Genomic DNA, 22,343 nt, shown 5'->3' with positions numbered 1-22,343 from the left:
AGGATTTAGCTCCTGATCGCGATCGGGACGGTGACACTACAAACCCGATCGCGATTAGTGACTAGTCCGTCACCAGTAGCGTAAATTCTCAAAATTGATAATATCAGCGGTTACCGGCTAACCCGAGTGTTGTTTCACAATCAGTGAAGTGGTATCCCTGATCACATTATACCTCAACCTTCTCTACCAGATGGCACTACTAGCTCTAGGGTATGAAGAAGGGGAGAAGAAGAAGAAGAAAATGGTGATCGATAGTCGTGGGATGTTTATAATCATTGTTGGTTGCATTGGTGGTTCAATTCTCTTTTCCCGCTTAGCCTTTTTTTGACAACCTGCAATAGGAGGTCAAAGTGAAACGTCATTTGGTGTAGTTCGTTGGTTGCTGTAGTGAATTATGTTATTTTGAAACTATAATTGTTGGGGTTCGAATATGAACAGTGTGAGAGTTTCGGTGTTGTCCCAGTTAGCCCTAAAAATGCAGTTTAAGCAAGCGATAACGCCATCGTCAGTTAAAATGTGATGCATCGTTCTTGTAATATGTTAATGAAAGAGGAAAGATCTTAAAAACGATTACATTGTCACAATGTAATTTGTTGGTCTAATATTTTCATTTCTGAACTTTAATTCATAAATATGACAGATAGTGAAGAAAACTGCAGCAGTACAACTAATGATACATCATGCTCGACATCTTTCTCTTTATACCAAGTACTCAAAGATCTGTGCAAAAACAATGCACAGTTCTTTCAACAGGATGAAAGTGAAAGCGGGCAAAGATTGCATGCCGGCTTCCTGGCACTAATAGATCAAGTGAATATGATAACGCCTATGGTAGGAGAAGTCAGGGAAGCTGCTTCGAAATTTGATTTTGACCAGGACACTCCAGGGAATGGGTACAGAAGCTTTGTGGCGGTGGTTGATCTATGCATTCAGCACGGAGTGAAGTTGAGCAGATCTGTATGCGATAGCCGGGACTCCTTCTTGTTTCGGAAGAGCTTCTATATGAGGTAACTCATTCCTTTTCTAGAAAATTGCCTCGGCCTACGTTTGTTCTAATTTACATTGCAACTATGTGAAGCATTTGCTTCCCAGTAAGTGTAACAACTTACCTTATGGGTTAGTTTTTCACGGCAGTTTCAGGTCCTTACTGGCAAGAACTAACAGCGTATAAATTATGATTTTTATCTGTAATAACAACAATTAGTGACTGGTCAAGAGCTTATCTTACAGACTGCACGAGTACCCGTAGTACATCTGTGGACAATTGAAGTGCCACTGATCTGTAAGGTTTTTAATGCAGCGCTCTCTGTATCATGGAGAGAAGAACCTTCAGTCACAGTGTTCCTCTGTTGAAGCAATATAGGCGCTAAATATTATCAGACAGAGACTACATTTGGGTTTGCTTCATCATGAAAACGAAAATGTATGTCGTCTTCTCGTAGTTGCGATGAATGCTTCACAGTAGCCGGTGCTTTGAGTTGGGTAGTATCATTGCAGTAAGGAAACAACCGATACCTCTCTCTCATTATTTTATACATACGAAACACATTTTTTTCTTCTTCATAGTTTACATCCTGTTTACCAAAGCAGGGATCTGCCCAACTTTTCTTTGACCTTTCTGTGGATATCCCATCTTATGCTATTTTGAATATTTTGTTGTCCGACATTCTTGTCATGTATGAATTTCGTTCTGTTCTTCTACTAAAAATGACTAACAATACAACTCGAAATGTAGAATAACATCACAAGAGACAAATAGAATAAACGAGCCTCGAACTCGGAACTTCTCTATTGAGAATGTGACTTGACAGAAGCAGAAGGAAGAAATGTATATTAACTAAGAAATCTGAAGACTGTAACTGTGGTTGCTTGTAACTCAACCTTTGAGCTTTGCTTCACCTCGTTAACTTCCATCTGAATCAGACTCGGTAATTCCAGAAGTAAACCTCTCCCTTGCCTGTGTTGTTACACACTGCTTTTCATAGCCAGCCACAGTTGTCACCCATAGCAGAGGACAGGTCAGGTTCATGCGTGATCTCACCATGTGAAACGTCTCCTTGTTAAGTTCCACTGGATGATGTGCATAATAAAATGTAATTTTCAAGCTTCATAAATCAATGGATGGGTATATTTTGTGGAGACGTTCCTTACAACCGCGTGCATTGTGCAGTCACAAATAAATTCCATAACTGAATTTCGAGTTGCCAGACATGGTAGGATAGAGTTAGCAATTGTCATGTCCATGGCAGTATTACACGTTCCGTTCGAATGCCCGAGAACATTGAAGAAGTGCGAACTGCTGTGGCAAGAACTCTGACCACTTAGCAGTGAGGCAGTCGCTAGCGTTGAATATCCCGAGAACTGCGGATACAGCAAAAGAATGCTTGACTACCCACAGAACCGTGTTGACTGGTTTCAGGATTTGAGGACATCAAAATCTCCGGATCTGAGTGTATGGCGCTATTTGAAGTATAGAATCGCCCACGTACCACAGAAGAGCTTGAACGCATGCGAGAAGTAATAAGCACTGACTGTGTTTGAGATATTACATAACACGTGGAAGGCTACACAATTGTAACAGGGACATTTAACTCAAGTTATTTTCAAAACGTGAACAGGATTTTTTTTCTCAAACAGTTTACTTTGTTGGCATTACTGTGTCTTACAGAACCATTTTAAAATCCACTGTACTGAGTGGCCAACCCCGTATACTTTGAATTTCATTATAGATTACTATTTATTACTGTTTAACAGTTTACGTATTGAAAATAGCCTATATATTGTACAGGAGTTGCAGTTGTGCAATCAGCTGTATAGTTCACAAATGAACCCAGAGTATGCAGACAGTGTGGGAAACGAAAGTTGGTTGTGTAGTGAATGAACATGACAAATATCTGAAACGCTTGAGACTTGTGTGTCACTTCCATGGCATGGTGTTGCAGGGAAGTGGAAGCATGCAGCCATCTGCTGGCCTCTCTCGGAACTTGCATGGCTCATCTGCAGACCCTGATGTCCTGGAGCAAGGAGGGCGAGCTGTTCCCGGATGAGCAGCATTCGCCAGACGAGTTGCTGAAGCGAGCGGAGGGCATCAACATGTACTGCTTCTACGGCCGCTGCTTGGGGTTCCAGGTGGGTCTTGAATTAGTGGAGACATCTGCCCATCGACATCGTGTTGTCTGCTTGACATAAAACAATGAACAATTCTCAGAATTCACGCATTTATATGTACACGTGAATTTGCAGAACATTGCCAAATTAACTCTGAACAGGAAATTTTGCATCACTTTTCAGTAGAGAAAGTAAGTGATTAAGAAATAGGGAGATGGACAAGTACGAACGCTACGTGTTGAATTTTAGCACATTTCTGGACTGCATGTATTATTTAGAATGTAACTGTAAGCAGGACTCTGGCATATTACATGGTTTCATTAGTCTTTAAAATGTTTACAATTTCGTACATTGTTACAGAAAAACCGCAAAAGAAAGAATTTATTGAATAATTTCAAGGAAAAAATTTGTTCCTTGAAATTATTCAAACCTGGTTTACAGGGAGCTACTAGGCCTACCTGAAAGCCAGATTTGTACAAAGAATTTATTACTGGCCTCTTTTAGTTAATTCAAGTTGGTTTACACATTTACGTGATAGGAACTTCAAGGATAGTAATTGATAAAAAATTAAAACAAAGTTGGGTAATTTCTGAGAATCTGCCAGTCTTTACTTTCATCCTAAACTTAAGGAATGCCATGTTTTCAGATATTTTTACTAAAATCCACCAGATGTCATCACTCTTATTTTACCTAAGTAGTGTAGCTAGGAATCATTAATTAGTTCAGACCGTTCAGTTATTGGGCAATGGCTGAACCCAGTATGTGATCTGCACAGAGCACTTCCGCTGGTGGTAGTGTAATGAACTTAGACAAATTATATCAATCTTTATCATCGGAAGATAAAGGTTTAGATTTTTGCGTTAATAATACAATATTACCTAAAACATTGTGTGAAGTGTGGTGCACTGGCAGAAGAAATGTAAGAACATGCAGCTCTTTAGATTACATGGGCTTCGAGGAAACTTAAGATGAATAGAAAACGACATATGTAACAGACCGGCATATTCTCGAAAATTACCTAAAGTCTGAGTAGGTGCCTTTTGTGTGGGAAAATATGTCAGTAAGAATTTATGTGCCTTTCGATGCTTACGGGGGATCTCCAATGGCAACCCAACTCAGCTGCTCTTAGGCAGCATTGTGTGCATTCCTGAGCAGCATTGGCATTGGTCACCACTGCTGGAACCATCCTCAGGGCAGAGGGAGTCTCCTGCTCCAAGCAACTGGGGCTCAATTAAAACAGTTGAACAATATTGAAGAATTATATTACGATGTACCAAAGTACATATGATATTTCCGTGCAGAAATTCTGCATCATCATATGATGATGGATGAGTGGAACAGAGGAAAATTCCCTCCGGCACCGGGATTTGAACCCAGGTTTTCAATTCTATGTGCTGACAGCACGGAAATATCATGTGTACTTTCGTACATAGTAATATATGATATGCGAAAAAATAATCGCTTAGTGATTTAAGACGGCACTTATTCCGTCGGATCCCGGCCACTTAGTCACTCATAACGAGTGCACCTCTGCACATGTGTGGACATTGTGCCACTGTCATACATCTATGACGCAGTGCATGAGGGTAGGCCACTAGAGGGAACCCAAGAGGTGGAACTTAAACTGAGAGGATTCAATCTGGCATCGGGATGGGAATCCGGTGTGGCTTAGTGGATAGAGCATCAGCACATAGAGCTGAAAACTTGGGTTCAAATTCCGGTATTGGAGAGAATTTTTCTCTGTTGCACTCATCCATCATAATATTAAAGAAATTAAAAGTCTCATACAAGACGTGCTCAATTGCTGAGGAACGTATTAGCCAACCAGATTGTTCTGTTTGTATTGCACAGTTTTGTGAATCAATGCAGAAGATCCTGAAGACAATCTCGATCTGCATGGCGTCCTTCAGTGAGATCTACTATGGCAATGGAGGCCTGCTGGCAAGAGCCACCAACTCCGTGTGGACAGGTAAAATGTAACATTCTGGGAAACTAGATCCTTGACTTTAAGTAGAGGGACTCTTGTCAACACTGTTACCGAACAGTAAGACAGCTGCAAATCTTCTGATACACAGAAACCTCAACGTAATTAAATTTAGTACATTTGGCAAAGGACACAGAATATTGCTGTAATTTGTGAATGGACTCGCATTTCATCAATCCATCCTGTATTGAATGGATATAAAATTACGTAATTTTTTGTGGTAGTCAGTATATAATGTAATCATTTAATTTTTTCTTATTCTGTGCTCCACTGAATTCATTATTGGCTCTCACACAATCAGTCTTGCACAGGGGGTAATACGAGAATTTAGCATGGCATTTCATGCGGTGTCAAAACATTGCTTATTCTAGCCAGACATGATGTTGCTGCTACATTAATATATTTTTGTAAAAATAAAATTTGTCAATCTTTATGTAGCAGCTAACAGGTAATATGACCAATGTTATAAATAGTTAAGAGGTTCTGCTTTTTAATTTAAAATTGTTATTGATTGATTGATTCATTCATTCATTCATTTATGTATATGTATTTAATCTCATTCTGAAGTGTGTTAGTTTTTTCTCTCTTTGCACACTAAATGGTTGTGATGCCGTTTACACTGCTAACGCAGAGTGTAGCTAGCGGTGCATCTTGATGAAAACTGTCGACGTATTCAAATGGAATACTGAAATTTGATTAGTGGAGGAAAGAACGGAACATGTGAATGCAGCTAGTCATTTTCATTATTAACAGGGAAAGGATTTATATGTAAATACATATTTACTTATAAAGCTAATATAATTTATATTTTGCATTATCTTTATGTTTCACAATGTGTAGGGTTGAAAAATCCTACTTTTATTTTCCATATTTTTCCATATTTTAGAGTTTAGTACATATTTTCGTTAATTTCCATATATTTTCCATATTTCATATAAAACAGTCCATATTATATTAGGTTTAACAATAAAACAAAACAAAATTCCATTAACTTTTAAAAATACATTTCAACAATAGAGATTTAAACACATGTTCAGTAATCCCTTTAACATCAGAGTTATTTGAAAATTAGCAGTCCTATCAACAATGGGAAAGTAAGTTACAAAACTGTATTAATTTAATTTAAAATTTTTAACAGACTTCAGTTGTGCAGCTCAACAGTTAAATGCCAGTCAGAGTACACATAGGTTCAGTTTTGTAAATCATACTATAAAGACGGTAAATATGCCAAAAGTACGTCATTCAGTCAATTTAAAATCAAAACTAACAAGTTACATTTCAGAATTTAAAGAAGATGGTTTATCAACTGACAATAAAATATTATTTTGTAATTTGTGTCAGTGTGCAGTATCATCTACACAAAAGTTCCTGGTGCAACAACACATTACAACTAGTAAACATCAGGCCAACAAACAACTAAATTCCAAGCAGAGACAATTGTTTTTAACACAACCAACAACATCGAATGTAAGATCTGAGTTTAACATCGACCTGTGCCGTTCTCTCATCTCTGCTGATATTCCTCTCTACAGACTAAAGAATAAGGTCTTCAGGGAATTCCTTGAAAAATATACTCAACATACAATCCCGGATGAGTCAACACTTAGGAAGACGTATGCTCCATCCATCTACGATGAGACAATACAGAAGATAAGAGATGAAATTAAAGATAGTTCAATTTGGGTTTCCATTGATGAGACTCCCGACAAAGAAGGTAGACTTGTTGGTAATGTAGTTATCGGTTTGTTAAGTGAACAATATTCTGAACGAATTCTTTTACATTGTGATGTTCTAGAAAAGTGCAATAACAAAACTATAGTTAAACTGTTCAACGAAGCTATGGGTATCCTGTGGCCAAAGGGTATTATGTACGATAATGTGTTATTCTTTATTAGCGATGCTGCCCCTTATATGGTCAAAGCTGGACAAGCATTATCTGTTGTATATCCTAAATTGACTCATTTTACTTGTGTGGCGCATGCATTTCATCGTGTGGCAGAAGTGGTCAGAGACAATTTCCCTAAAGTAGATTTGTTGATTTCATCAGTGAAAAAAGTATTTCTCAAAGCTCCCAGTAGAGTTAACGTGTTGAAAGAAATGTACCCTGAAATTCCATTGCCACCAAAGCCAATTTTAACTAGATGGGGTACATGGCTAGAAGCAGTTGAATATTATGCCGAACATATAGACTCTATTAACAATGTTCTCCTTGCATTGGACTCTGAAGATGCAGTCTCAATTGATACTGCGAAAACAGTTACCTGTGACATAAGTGTGAAGAATGACTTAGCTCACATTCAGCATACATTTTCATGCATCATAAAAACGCTCAAAAGTCTCCAAAATAGGCACCTTTCACTATCTGAAAGTTTTGAAATTATAAATAGTACTGTGGAACAACTGAATCGTGGTAGAGGTAAAGTTGCAGATGCAGTAAGAGCTAAGGTGGACACTGTACTTTCAAAAAACCCTGGATATGAAGAACTACAAAAGGTTGTTGCTGTGATGAGTGGTGAATCAACAGTGAAGATTAACTTGGACTTATCCCCAGCAGACATTGTGAAATTGAATTATGTACCAGTTACTTCTTGTGACGTCGAACGCTCTTTTAGTCAGTATAAATCTATCCTCAGAGACAATAGAAGAAGATTCACTTTTCAGCACTTGAAAGAAATGTTTGTAACCTATTGTTATGGTAACAGACAATAAAAATTGTGTTTTGTTGAAACTACATTGGAAGATAAGGTACGTCCATTATATTTTTTGTTTAGTTTGATTAAAATGTACCAATATTTAACGTACATAGTCATTTTTTTATAATTTTAAGTCCATATTTAATTCCATATTTTGGTAAAAATCCATATTTAATTCCATATTTTGGTAAAAATCCATATTTAATTCCATATTTTGGTAAAAATAACTACATATATATTTACATATTTCATATATTTTTAGTCCATATAAATCCGTTCCCTGATTATTAATAAAGGGTGCGGCAAAACATCCTCCCTAATTTAAAGTTTAAATAAAGAACAGACGGATCAAAATAAGGAAACTCTATTAATATGAACTGTATCTGAACAGTGGGAAATTTAGGTTTACATGCGTTGCCATAGCGATATCAAATGACATGCGCAAAACAACAAGAATTGAATAGGACATGAATACACGGAATTGACATTCAATTAGTGCAAATTGTAATCTGTAACGAATTCCAACTGTGCCGTGGACGGGTGAAGAACGTGCTTACGCTGTGGTATTGTTTCTGGTAAGTGGTAATTCCATTGTTGCTGCTCAGATGTTTCCCGGACGCTTAATTTCTTCACGTGGCGATGTCCGCTGGCCAGCACGATCACCAGACCTTGCACCCTGCGATTTTTTTCTATGGGAGCATCTTAAGGCTGAGGTGTTCAAACATCGGCCGAGGACTTTGCAGACCTAAGAAATGCAATACAGGAAGAAATTTTCCTTATTCCTCACGAAATGCTAGTTAGAGTGATTCAGAATTTCTGAAGTCGCATTCAACAATGCATTGATAGTGAAGGACACCACTTGAGAGACACGTTATTCAAAAAATGAAAAATTTCCACTGTTAAGATACCATTCATATTGATAAAGTTTCCTTATTTTGATCCATCTGTCTTTTATTTAAACTTTAAATTAGGGGGGATGTTTTGCCGCACCCTTTATAACTGAGTCAAGAAGTTTGTCACTGTCCATAAAGCAGGAGTGAGTGGACTTCATTGCAGTGTGAGAGCTTTCCTTACGAATTGCAGGTGGAAAGTACCTTCTGGATCCAGAGCTGCGTGCGCGCAGAATTGTGAACATTTCCCAGCATGCATCAGTAGACTTCTGCAAGTCGTTCTGGCTTCTGACAGAGACAGGTATGTTCCTACTGCACCCATGTTTCTAAATCGAAAATACTGAATGATCTTTTACTAACGTTCTTTGTTGTGACTGATTTATTGTTCCAAATGACCAAGCGTCTGCCTTCCTGCTAATGTATTGTCAAATACTCTTAAATGAATTGCATGCTGAACAACTTAGATTTGTTACCTGAATGGGAAGATGAGAAAGAACCTATGTCCTTATGCCAGACAGAAAGAAGGATCCTTGCTATACAGAAGGTAACAATGAAAATCATTTTATAATGTTTGACACAATACAGAATTTGGAAATATTAATGAAAAATCGAACTTTGTTCCTAGAGGGAATTTTTAAAGTCAGCTAATCAAATTTTACCCATTTCCTTGAAGTTGTCAATTAAGAAACCAGACAGAAACCTCTCTGTCTGTATATCATGAAATAATCAACCAATCTTTCCACAAAGATGTTTCAAGAAACCTAGAATGTACAGTTCATACATCTAGAGTCATTGAATAATGTGCAGCTTTAAGAAGACTATCGACCTAATCATGATCGTGGTTGTAGTGTGTCACGTCCCAATCGCGATCAGAAGCTTAATCCTGTTTCCAGAACTAGATAATTGCACTGATACATGGCCTGGTGGACGAAAATAAGATTTTAGTAAACTTTGGTTCTGAATCACATTGAAGTAGTGATAGTTTCTGCTGTGGAATTTTGTTACCCCTTCCATTGTATTATACGGAAGAGAAAAGAAAACGAAGTGAATGGCTAGAAAATGACAGTTTGTACTATTGGAAGTAATGGAGATACGAGAAGAGTAAAGAGAAGTAAGTTACGTTAACAAATGTCAGACAAATTATCCATATATGGAGGGCAACAGAAAGCTGCTGAAAGATGTTTAATTTCAATAAAACTTGGATTAGGTCTAACTGATTCATTTTGCAGATTTTTTATTTCAGTTTCCATTACGGTGATATTGTTGAGGTTGGTTAGGGTTAATTTTAAAAATATGTTATTATTACAAAATAATATAAATAGTAGGCCTAATGATTTAAATTATATAGGTTATAAAATCTCTAAAATATTTTAACAAACAAATTCCCATATCAAGCTGCAAGAAACAATAAAAAAAAAAGGGGGAAAATAATGAACAAATATCGAAAGAAAGTATGAACTTCAGATGTTGTTCAGGAATGAAAATTACATGAAAATATGAACATAGAGAAAATTGTTTCCTCTATGGTAATTCAGTTATTGACCAGACGGGGTCAAGCATGACCTATACTTTTTTTTTAAGATGGAACATTACAGTTAAGTGACAGAGCTTGGAACTACAGTGCTATATTGCCAATATGGACTACCATGCTGCCAGCTGATGGAAGCTAGCAATCGACGTTAAGATGGCTGACATTAAAACATTCATTGACATTTGACGCAAAGGTAAGAAAACAATACAAAACAAGTCACACAGAGTTAGTGTGCACTCAAATGTTGGTTGCTTGACGGTTGTCAGCCCACTTTGAGGTCTGTGGATGTAGAGGGAAAATTGGATCAGTGTCGGGTAGAGTTCCCGGGTAGCTCAGTGGGAGAGCGTTGGTACATTTAACCAAAGGTCCCGAGTTCGATACCCGGCCCCGGAACAATTTTTCCCCTCGAAATTATTCAATACAAAACAAAAATCGACAGAGAACCAAAGACGAATCGTGCCAATGCTAACATTGTGTGCACAATAAATGTCGCCAAGAGAGCTATTAAGCACTCGCCACGTGGGAACGGTAACTTTGGTAACTCAACCGTTGTTACCATAGCAACAGGCCTACCATGCTATGTGACATTCAGTTGTTTTTCCGATCGCAACACTCCTGCCATGTCTCATCTTTAAAAAAAAACAAGTATAGTGTGTCCACACTTTTTCGGTAATCGCGATTGGAGATAATCATGATTAGCGATTGTAGTCTGTCACTATATAAGAAGCCAAAGAGAATTGAAAATTTAAAAAAAATGTGTCAGCAAGGAAGCCAAAGAGAATTGGAAATAAAAGAAAATGTATCAGCAAGGGAACGAAAGAGAAATGAAAAATATGTTTGCATATATCCATTTCTTGTCTTGCAGTACATTAGTAGTTGGGTGGTGACCACTGGTTTTGAGTAAAATGATTACCGTTGTTTTCGATTTGTATTTATTGAGTGGGGTTAATGATCGCAAACAAAAGTTTGGAAGAAGCCGAGTCGTTGGGTTGCAGAGCTGATGGGTCGTCTGCCTGGCATGGTGTGTCCTGCGGTGGCAGTGAACAAAGTGATCTCCATCCCACCTGAACCACTGACATACACGGCACCAGATGGCTCCACAGTCAGTGTGCCAGTGCCTGTGGCACACCTGGGCCCGGCCCCCGTCATGGCCCGCTTCTTGTCGTCTGTCAGGAGGGAAGGAATGGTAAGCGAAGAGTCACAATGAGTTGCTTGAAGGAAGTTGGGATGGATTGCAGATTCTCACCACCAGAGACATTTCTGTATCATCCTCATTCCCATCAAGTATAAGCATCCTGAGTCTTGACATGATTTCTACTGAGCTATTGGATGGATTTTGTTCATATTCAGAATCTTAATATGTTGTTGTTGTTTAACGCCTGGCATCTGGCAATGAAGCCCTTAGCGTCTTGCTGTTCTGTCCAGACATGTGCTGCAGGTTTTCAGATGTTCGTCATTCAGTGATTTGAAGTATTGTGAATTTTGTTTTAAGTAAAGATCTATTAATTTTTGTGTTTCACCTGCATCATTTGCATATAAATTGAGTCATAAATATTGAATATTAACCAAATGAGTTCATACTTAGAGAAATTGCTGTACATATAACTGGCATACCAAGAAATCCCTGTGTCGGTATCAGGGATGCAGAAAAATTGTATTCAAGTGAAAATGCTGAAATTGGTCTCCAAAAATTGTGTTTGGGAGAGAAATTAACAATAATTTATATAATTAAGTCTTCAGTCATAAACTTCTTTAAACAGAGTTAGGTTGAAGGTAATCTATGACAGTTAAGCTCCAAGATTGATGTAGAGTATTTCTAGTTATTAAAGAAGTTCCAAGGAAAAAAAAAAAAACTTTACTTATCTCTCAAACTGTTGCCTGTAGAATAATTACGCGTCTTATTGAAAACTTCATCAGATAGAAATTGTAGTCTTCATTGTTGATTTTCACACTTCTAACACTAATTTAGTAGCGTTCAAAAGCAAGCTTATTAAGTATTTTTTAACTGCGTAGAGTATGTTTAATTTTTACTTAATCAATAAAAGAAATGTTTCTCTCTTCTTAACTTTTACAATAAACTCTCTAGCTTTTATTAATCAGTTAATCTTTTAGTACTTTCATTTTTATTGTATTTGTAAACTTAATATTATTTGTAATTATAATTGTAATTGTATTCTTAATATTGTAATTGTAATTCCCTGGTAGAGGGGAAGAGAAGCCCTGATGGCCTTATCTCTACCAGGTTAAATAAATAATAATTATAATACGTTAAAAGATGCTAAATTAACGACTTGTAGTACTGAACAGTTTTACTATACCTTTGTGACTACAATGGGAGTGTCTCCATGTACAACAAATAATTCCCGATTATCCAAGAAAAGTGCTAGTAAGTTTGAAATGAAATGAATACAAGTTAATTCCATTTCAAACTTACTAGCATTTTTCTTCGGTACTCGAGAATTATTTGTTGTACATGGAGACATTCCCATCTTTTATTACTTGAAATTTCGTAGTAATAAAGGCATAGTACTATTTAAGTGCAGTTGTATCCACGGGGCATGACTGTTTCTCAAAACAATTGAAGAAAATTGTAATTATTTGTTCACCACCTTGTCCACTGCGCAGTGATGTATCAGAGCAGCAGAGCTGTGTGGTTTCCATCCTAGTGAGTTGTCGGGTGCCGCAGTGTGAACTGTTGCAGATCGCGGACCTGAAGGAGCGCGGCCCGCAGGTGCTGCCTCCGAGCCCCGGGCTGATCGTGCACTGTCATGGCGGCGGCTTCGTGGCGCAGAGCTCGCGCTCCCACGAGATGTACCTGCGGGACTGGGCCTGCCAGCTGAAGGTGCCCATCCTGTCCGTCGACTACTCCCTGGCCCCGCGCGCACCCTTCCCCCGCGCCCTGGAGGAGGCCCTGTATGCTTACTGCTGGGCCATCAACAATGCACACATCCTGGGCTCCACGGCGGAGAAGGTGGTGCTCGTTGGTGAGTTACAAACCAGAACTTAACAACTTTTATTGCCAAATCACTTACAATACAGCACAGCACTTTTAATGTGTTTGGTTTCAAGAAATTGACCAGTGGAATTCGAAAACATTATGGCGCCAAGAACGACAGAAAACATGGCGTCCTAGCCGAGAAAAGTTATTTGCAATTTAATTATATGGATTAAACCTATATCTATACTCCATGGGTTCTGAGAAATACCACAATACAAATAATAAAAATAATGTGTATGAGGAAATTGCAAGGGAGACATTTCGTTAGTGCCAGTGCATGTATTTCCTGAATGAAGATCATAACCTAAGCGAATACTAATCAGAAACATTTTATACATCTTGATTACACAACTTTTAACACTATCACTTCGGAATGTGTGTGATGAGACTAGCACAATAATGAGAAGAAACTGAACGATTATAAATCTGCACTTTAGTTCGCAAGTACGAGGAGCCAGACTTTAGTGTAAGAAGTAAAGCCGAGCCTGCGCACTACTGAACCAGTATACCCAAGGCGTTGTGACACATGTTATTACAGGAGCACAAAATGTCATTGTTGGGTAGAATAACAGAAGGCAATACACATTCGCTCTGCAGAAATAGTTTTCATTAGTTGTGATCATTAATGAAACACACGCTTGTTTTAAATTTTATGTACCCTTAAGAAGTCTTCGCATACCCCAGGTTGAGCACCGTACAGCTAAGTGACACAATTATGTTCTGTATAACCTAGTTACTCTCCAAAGGATGTACATATTTATATTGTGGTAGTTCGTAGGTGACCAGCTTCATTGTCTAGTGGTCAGAGCTTCTGACTACAGTTCGTGAGGTCCCTAGTTCGATTCTCGGTTAGAGCACAGGAATTTTTCCTTAAAAAAACTGTTCCTCTGCTCATTCGTGGTCTGTAATTTAGGTGAAGTTTTAATTAATTGAAGACTCTGTGTTGTGCAGGGGACTCGGCTGGAGCGAACCTGAACATCGGGGTGGCCATGAAGTGCGTGGAGCTGGGCATCCGTCCACCCAGCGGCCTCTTCCTGGCGTATGCCCCCGTGCTGGTCTCCTTCGTGCCCTCGCCCTCCAGGCTGCTCTGTCTCATGGACCCGCTGCTGCCCTTCGGCTTCATGATTCGCTGCCTCAAAGGTGTTCAGTTTAAAAGAACTCCATCACTGCATTTGTTGTTTAATATGACAAAATTGTAATACAGAGTTTTCTGAATGCTTTTCTTTATATGCACAGATTCTGGCAATTCAGTGACTGTGAGGTTTAGGAAAATCAAAATAACACAGGCTATGACTTGAACATGCACTGTATTGGCAGAGCATATCGGTATCTTTTGACTTGTTGGAGTCTTACCCAGAAGTTGTTCGTGACACGTTTGGCAGAACTGTAAAATGAATTAAGAGCAGCAACAATTAAACATTGTCTAGGCACTGCAGATCACAGTGAAAAGGTGACCGACTGTATGGTGCGTTGTTTCTGCTAGAGTTGTCATTGCTCCGTACTTTTTTCAAGGTGTTGGAAAACAGAGACACACTTGGTTTCAACAAGACAGAGCTATGGCCCATACTGCGGCGGTTGTTGAATATTTTCCCTGGATGCTTAATTTCTCGGTTTAGAAATATCAACTGGCCAACTCGATCCCCAGACCTTACAACTGCTGATTTTTTTTCCTGTGGGGATATCTCAAAGAAGGAGTATCAAACTAAATCACACTCCATCCAGGATCTGAAGAAAGGCGGAAATCAACGAAATGCCAGATTTATTGCAACGTGTCATGAACCATTTTCAGGTAAGATTGCAACAAACCATGGGGTAGTGATTGGATCACTTGAAATGAGTCATTTTCAATAAATAGCATTGTTCAAACATATCTGCTCAAATTAGTCAGAACCACTGCCAGCCGGACCTGTGCATCTGTCCAACAATGGAAGGAACAGAATGAAATGTTATGTTGCAGCCTATGCATGTCCCTCGGAGGAGGATCTGAGTAGGACTTTGGAAGGCAGCATCTCAGAGTCGTTTGAGGAGGTATCGGAGAGCGATCTGCAGGAGCTGGCAGCCCACAAGAGCGGCTCTGACACGCTGACCACCGTGTCCCTCACATCCCTGCAGGCGGACGGCACCGAGCAGGCCAAGGGTGAGTAGTGACATGTTGTGTGTCACTGAGGAGTTGGTACTTTACATTACGAATTTGTGTTCAAAACTAAGTGTTGAATTTGTATTCGGGAGAAACAGAAAAAAAAAATATATATATATATTTTTTTTTCGGATATTTTATAATGGTTGACTTCAAGAAAATTATAATTACCTAACTAAACCACAGAAAAAAAATTACAGTGGACTCCTTCCCATTGTGATATAAAGGAAGGGAAGTGAAGCAGCAGACTTTTTGTATTAAACTTGTAGCTTTTATGATCCTTTAGTTTAGAAGAAAAGTTCTTGGGTTTACACACCGTGCATATTTTGAATTAGTTATTTTGAGCTTTATCATACCCAATCGAGTAGACGACCGTTGGAGATAACTTGGCGTAAAACCAGACTGAAATTCATTTAATTACTGTAGACACAACGAAGATTAGAAGACAAATTGAGTTGCGAAAGACAGTTGTGATGCACTCGGTACATACATTCTCGAGATTGTATTCCTGATTTAAATGAAAAATTATTTTACATAAAATTCTTAGATTTGTTCAAAAAATGTTCTGCACAAATATATTTCTAATATGCAAAATGCAATGTGATATAAACATATTTAACACGTTGACTGCCGCTTGACGCGTATATACGTCTCACAGCACGTATAGGGACGTATATACACGTCAAGTGGCAGTCAACGTGTTAAAATGCAATACTAATGGATTGAAAGGTACCAAAGTACTTTTCTTGAGCATTGCAGACGAGAAAGTGTGTCTGTCCATCCGTTTGCGTGCTTTCTCTGTCATCTATTTGGTAAAAATATCCATTACCATTTCTTCTAGTCTATGTGCATCTTGCATTGATGCAACCTGTACTACATTATTATTAGAAAAATAAACTAAATTAAACATTCTGCTCAGAAAGGTGAAGAAAGTTAAAAAATTAGGACGTTAAAAAGGTATCAATTCAAATTTGTGTATAGAATTAGAAATTAGTACATTTCAAGCAAAAAATAATAGATTTAATTAAAATGATGACTTGATGACAATTATTATTTTAAATTACTTTCATATCATTATTAACCAAATAAACCTGGAGTGTATTTTTGCATGCATATTAGTTCTAGTCACCGCTGAGCAGAACATGCTCAGCAAGAACATTGATCACAGATTGCGGGAAGAAGTTCTCATTAGTCCACAATCTTGGGAAATGGCACAGTGAACTTAGTGTAACAGCATGTAGCACGAGTGTTTCCATCCATCAATAGAATTTCTTGTATGTGGCTACATGCACCATACAATTTATGGATTAAATCAGATGCCTAACATCTTGGGATTATAGAAAATGCCTTTTGTGTTCATTCTGGAAAACTAATGTTTTGAACAATAAATAAGGAAAATTACTGCGACCAGCCTCATGGGCTAGTAGTCAGAACTTCTGACTACAGTTAATGAGGTCCTGGATTCGAGTCCTGGTTAGAACACAGGAATTTTTCCTTAAAGGGAAATGTTCTTGTGTTCGTCCATGGTCTGGAAATTAGGTTGGGCTTAGGTTTAAGACCTCTCCTGGCACTTCATAATCATCCTATCATAATATCATCGGGGCAGCGTAACTCCACTTCCAGGCGCCCCAACCTTAGAAGTGGGTTACAAATGAGCCATTGCCAGGAGAGACCAAAAACGTGGTGGCATTGGTTAAAAAAAAAGTAATTCGCAACACAACGAATTGTGTAATTAGAAGGCATATGAATGATGCAGATGGAGCCACGCCTACAGAGCGCTACGTGTCCGAGTTCCTGGAGAAGTACGTGCTGGACTCTGACACGGACTCCGAGGGACGGAAGATTCCTGTGCTGCGAACGGAGCCGGAGGTGGAGGAGAACGTGCTGTTCGAGGTGCCTAGACAAGAAGCCGGCCTGAGCTCCAAGCTGGGGCGTGCGGTCGGCAACATCGCCAGCAGTACATTCCAGTACGTCACGGGGAAGCAGGACCGCAGGTGACGTTTAACTGACCAGAGAAATATCTACAGACAACACAAGATATGACGAGCCATGTGGCCCTTTCTTCAAGATGGCGGTTGTTATTGATTGCAACCAGTAGGCACAGAGAAGGATGGAATTGTTGAGGGAAGTTGAGGTTTTTTTCGTGGTTTAATAACATCAGGGAAAAAATCTGCCTTAAAATTTGCAAGTGCAGGCAAAAAGGGCAATAAGCAATGTTGAAACAAGGTCCTAATGTATCAGAATTTTGTAACACTTATTATTGTTGTTGAATGGCAATTAAAAGTTGATTTGCATCATTCTTCCTCTAGCTTCCCAATAAAGTGCTTGAATGTTATTGTTCATCACAGAGGAGAAGGCGCTGTTGGTTATGCTTGTTAAGGTAGAACTTTGTAACATCTAGCATTTCTACATCTTCTGCGTCGTACAAGTTCGTGGGCCTGCGTACATACCGGTACTTGTACACAGTTGCTTGTTGTAAGCAGGCTAACGTTTCCTCGAACTGAGTGTGACGGCCTAAAATATACTTTGTTCCGTTGCGGCCAACTCAGCACTGTGTGCACTCAGAGCACGAGTGGTCACCACTGTGCTGCAGTGACGTCAGATGCACTGGTTCATTACAGTTCAGTAGCATAAGTGGATCTGTGTTGGGCAGTCAGGGGTTTGATGCAGAAGTTGTGAAATGAAAGACAAGTTAACTGTAGTACAGTAGAAATGTATTTATTCGCTGCTCTTAACTAAAGATGCCGAGGAGGCACAGCAGCAGTTGCAGCAACACAAGTTCGAAGCGTCGGATGCTATAACATGGTGCTGATGTGTTTCAGTGTGAGTCTAGGGAGCGAGTCCCTGGAGGCCCTGGACTCACTGTTGCAGCGCAGTCCGTCTGATGAGCTGCATTTCACCGTCCCTAGGGACCCGTACTTGTCTCCCTACTGGGCAAGTGACGAGGTGTTGAAGCAACTCCCTCCCACTAGGATCTTGGTGAGTACTGCGCCCTGAGGAGAGGAGGGGAGGGTTGGTCTGCACCGTGCGCTGCACATACGCATGTCTTGTGTTGCAGTCGGTGCAGCTGGACCCCTGCCTGGACGACTGCGTCATGTTTGCCAAGAAGCTGAGGAATCTCGGGGTGCCGGTGTCACTGGACGTCATTGATGGCCTGCCACATGGCTTTCTAAACTTCAGTCAGGTGAGGTTCGCTAAAGTGCGCAGTGGCCAAGATATGTTGACAGCTAATTAAATTATGGTATAATGGCTTGTGAAGTTTTAGTTCTTCATATTTTGAAGTCAAGGCCATGAAGTTTATCAATAACATATTACGGTAGCTGAAACAGTTCAATTTATTTTGAAGATTTCTATATTTGTTTGCCTGTAATGCATTTTATTGAGTAGAATTAGGTTAACTAAATAACTGCAATACAGCCACACAAATGCAGTTTGATGTTCTGCTCACACTCATAGCAAACAGGAAATTATCAATGATAGGGTTGAGCAGAGTGTGCGTCTAATACCTACCCACTTCACTTGCGTGAGATGAGTTCCGCATATTACGGATAGATGGCAGGACTGTAACCCATTTTTAGTTTGTACACCACTTCTGCAGGCCATGCTGTTTATCTTGAGAAGTGATGTGTAAAGGTACGGTCACACGTCGCTACTTTTGCAGCGCAACTTTTGTACTGCAGCTGCAAAAGTTGTGTGTCGTGTTCACACGTAAGCCAAAAGTAGCGCGCTGCACGCTACTTTTCGTGCTGCACAACCCGAGTGCTGCAAAAGTTGCAACTGGAGGTTGCGAGTCTGTTCACACACAAGGCGCTACTTTTGCAGCCGCAGTCATGCTGCAGATTTCCATCTCCGTGTTGACTTCTCAATATACATTTTGTGGTTATGTTCGCATTGTTAAGAAACTCATGCGAAAGCTTCCTTATCTATTATTTGCTTTTCTGTCGTATCTAGTATTCAGAAATTGACATTATTTTTACTATAAAGCTTTTAAAAACGCCTATATACTTAAATGATAACCAACAGTATATTCACGTAATCAATGTTGGCAACCCTCCTGTTTGGAACTACGCTACGGAAAATTAAAAAAATGAATTATATCGTCAGCAATTATGCTCAGACTGTGTTGTATATTTAATAGCTGTTACAAATAATTTATTTTCATCACATTTAACATTAAAATATATCCATACAATAAAAGTATCATTGACACATTTGGATGGTACCACTGGTTGCAACCGCAGCAAAAGTTTCAACAAAACCGATATCAAAAATGCTGCGGCTGCAACCCTGAGAACCCTGTTCACACGCCGCTGCTTTTAAGCTGCGCGCAGCATGGAAAAGTAGCGGGCAGCAGGTTCGGCAGCCGCTACTTTTCGGGTTGCACCGTTGTTCACACGTCGCAGTACGAGAGTTGCGCAGTTTTTTGTACTGCAGCGCTGCAAAAGTAGCGATGTGTGACCGTACCTTAAGTGTCCATTTGGGTTTTTAATAAGTAGAGATTACTGGAGTATGAAAGCTAGGTAAACTGAAGAATTTTGAGCAAAAGTGTTGTTAAGCAGAACCTTAAATTCGTGACAAAATTAAACATGAATATTTTAATGTCAACAGAGGTTATGGTATCTTCACATTTCTGTATACCGGTCACATCTTAATTACCAGTTATGATCATGAAATGTTATTACCATTATTAGCTGTTAATAAATATAATGTCTTAGATTAGAATTTTTATTGACATTACTTTCGCAACTCATAAGAGTAGCCATTTTTATCTGGTGTGTGGTTAGTAAGTCTTCATATTACATTAACCTTAAATAATGATCTTTTCTTGTAATATCATCTCACTGTCTCAGTTAATTTCCTTGCAAGACAGTTCACTGCACTGCACTTCAAATTGTTTTTGCCCACTTCGAACACATTTCACCACACTATTCTCTTTTGCTAATAAAACCTTGATAACCCTCACTGAAAAATCATTTCTTACAGTTCTGCCTTCCTATGACAGATAATATCATTAATGTTGTAACTATCTTATCACACTTCCGATCTCTTGTTGGTATATAGAATGAGATACTCGAAAGCCACACTTCTAACAACAAGTTTATTTCTTGCACTATGGGGAACCTCCTAGTACAATATATGTTGTTTTCTAATGCCAGGCGTTTGACAATAAAGTCATTTGACCTCTTGCACTCCAATATTTTTCAAAGATATTATCATGGCCAGCCACTGAAGCACAGATTTTGAGGTGTTTCGAATCCATTTCTTGGTTTGAGTTGCACAATGGGCAGTTAGGGGACTGATATATTCCAATTCTATGCAGGTGTTTGGCCAAACAATCATGGCCTGTTGCCAATATTGGAGTGGAAATGGCAAGTTGTAGCCGATTTAAGCGAACACCATATTTTAACGTTTTGGTGGCTACTTCATTCACACACAACCCCCAGAATGTCTGGAGGACCACACCTGCTGTTGGTCGACGGGTCCATTGGACCTAGCTGGGAGATCTTGTTGATCACCAGCTTTCCCTCCTTAGGCCACTGGAGGACGATTTTAGTGCCATAGCAGGTCAGCACTAGGAACAGAAAAGTAGAAAGAGGGGGAAGGAAAGGGAAATGAACCCCTAGGCCTCGAATGCTGTAATGCCGTCGGGGTCGAAGAAAGTAAGAGTTCAGTCAGAGGACTGGATAGGAAAGGGTAAAGAGGGAATTAGGTATTGAATAGAGGAAAATTATACCAAATTCAGTCATTAACTCATCAAGCTGACCAGTGCTAATGGATGAGTAGCCCCTCCCTTTAGTTCAGCTCGTAAAATTATGCTTACTAACAGCTGCACCACGGGAAGGTAGGGATGGGACGTTGGGTATTTGTCCAGGTTGGTTCCTTAAAGCCTTCAATGGGAAGGATTAATGGCTCTTCCCCCTGTATCCGACACAGATACTAGTAAAATGTATAAAAATTGTTGAGCAATTTTTTTTAGTAAAATATATAAAAATTGCTCAACAAATGACATCGAAGAAATTATGATACCGCATTTAACACACTCTCCTGTGGCTTAGGGCTGCATCATTATCACCATTTTAACTCATTAATAAAGTTCCCCTGTTTATTCCTATATTACACAACACTGTTGTATCATTTCTCAGACGTCATCCCAACGCTTCATAGACCAGTTCTGTTTATTCCCCTCAATGTAATTGCTTGCCCACAGCTGAGCAAGGAGGCGCGGGCTGGGTCCAGCCAGTGTGTCAAGAGGATCCAGGAGCTGCTGGACTTGTGAGATGCTGATGTTGTTCATGCAATAGTAATAAACATATATTTCACAGTTCCCACGTGTTTGATTAATATCCAGTCATTGTCTGTTGGGAGATGAACAGACATCAGTTATCAGTCAATTGATCCACTGCAAAAATGTCCAGTCATCAAATGTCATGTATAAAATATGTCCACATGTATCAAATGACCATGATCTTAAATATCAATACTAAAAATGTTGTCATTAAAAGTCCAGCAGTTATTACATATACGGTATCATGGATATCCAATGTAAATGAACAATTTAGCAACGAAATGTAAGCTAAATTTGCAATATCCTGTAACATTCTGCTTTTTTTTTTTTTTTTTTTCTCCACTGAGTCAGCATGCAGCTTTGTGTGATATTGTCCCACGTTCTTCTTGTCCTTGTATTGTATAATGCCTTCAGTTCGCCGTTGATTTGTAATACATTTCTCGTTTAGGGAGTGGATTGCGTTTTATGTGACCAAATATGGTTTGGATTATGGTACTCTGTTCATGTATTATGTTTTGTATAAATACCGACTTGATGTCCAGCAACCAATTTAAAATTTAGGGTGGAGACCTTCGACTACATTATTGGTTCTGTAACCTTCCAACGTTATTTCCTAGCAATTCCACATAGCAAGTGGAAATCGCTCTTCGAAGAAATGTTGAATAATCGTTTGTATATATATTGGACATTTGTATAAATTGAATATTTTGATCTGT

The 22,343-nt window shown here is 39.1% G+C and overlaps 1 protein-coding gene across 2 annotated transcripts; it reads left to right on the top strand.

The window, feature by feature from the left end:
• The first annotated feature begins 290 nt into the window (after nucleotides 1-290).
• Nucleotides 291-21,666, top strand: Hsl (hormone-sensitive lipase). 2 transcript variants are annotated; one of them, XM_069823464.1, is made up of 12 exons: nucleotides 291-1,007; nucleotides 2,943-3,129; nucleotides 4,960-5,077; nucleotides 8,869-8,976; nucleotides 11,202-11,392; nucleotides 12,908-13,190; nucleotides 14,156-14,344; nucleotides 15,162-15,341; nucleotides 17,098-17,335; nucleotides 18,164-18,320; nucleotides 18,400-18,525; nucleotides 21,550-21,666. In XM_069823464.1, the coding sequence occupies exons 1-12, from the start codon at nucleotides 634-636 to the stop codon at nucleotides 21,616-21,618; spliced, it is 2,220 nt and encodes a 739-aa protein (XP_069679565.1). In that variant the 5' UTR covers nucleotides 291-633; the 3' UTR covers nucleotides 21,619-21,666. The 2 variants fall into 2 exon arrangements, with proteins under 2 accessions (XP_069679565.1, XP_069679482.1); XM_069823381.1 differs by having other exon boundaries at nucleotides 12,893-13,190.
• Nucleotides 21,667-22,343: the final 677 nt, after the last annotated feature.

This window comes from Periplaneta americana, chromosome 1 (assembly GCF_040183065.1).
Source record: "Periplaneta americana isolate PAMFEO1 chromosome 1, P.americana_PAMFEO1_priV1, whole genome shotgun sequence".
NCBI classification, from domain to species: Eukaryota; Metazoa; Arthropoda; class Insecta; order Blattodea; family Blattidae; genus Periplaneta; species Periplaneta americana.
This window is presented reverse-complemented; position numbering and strand designations above follow the sequence as displayed.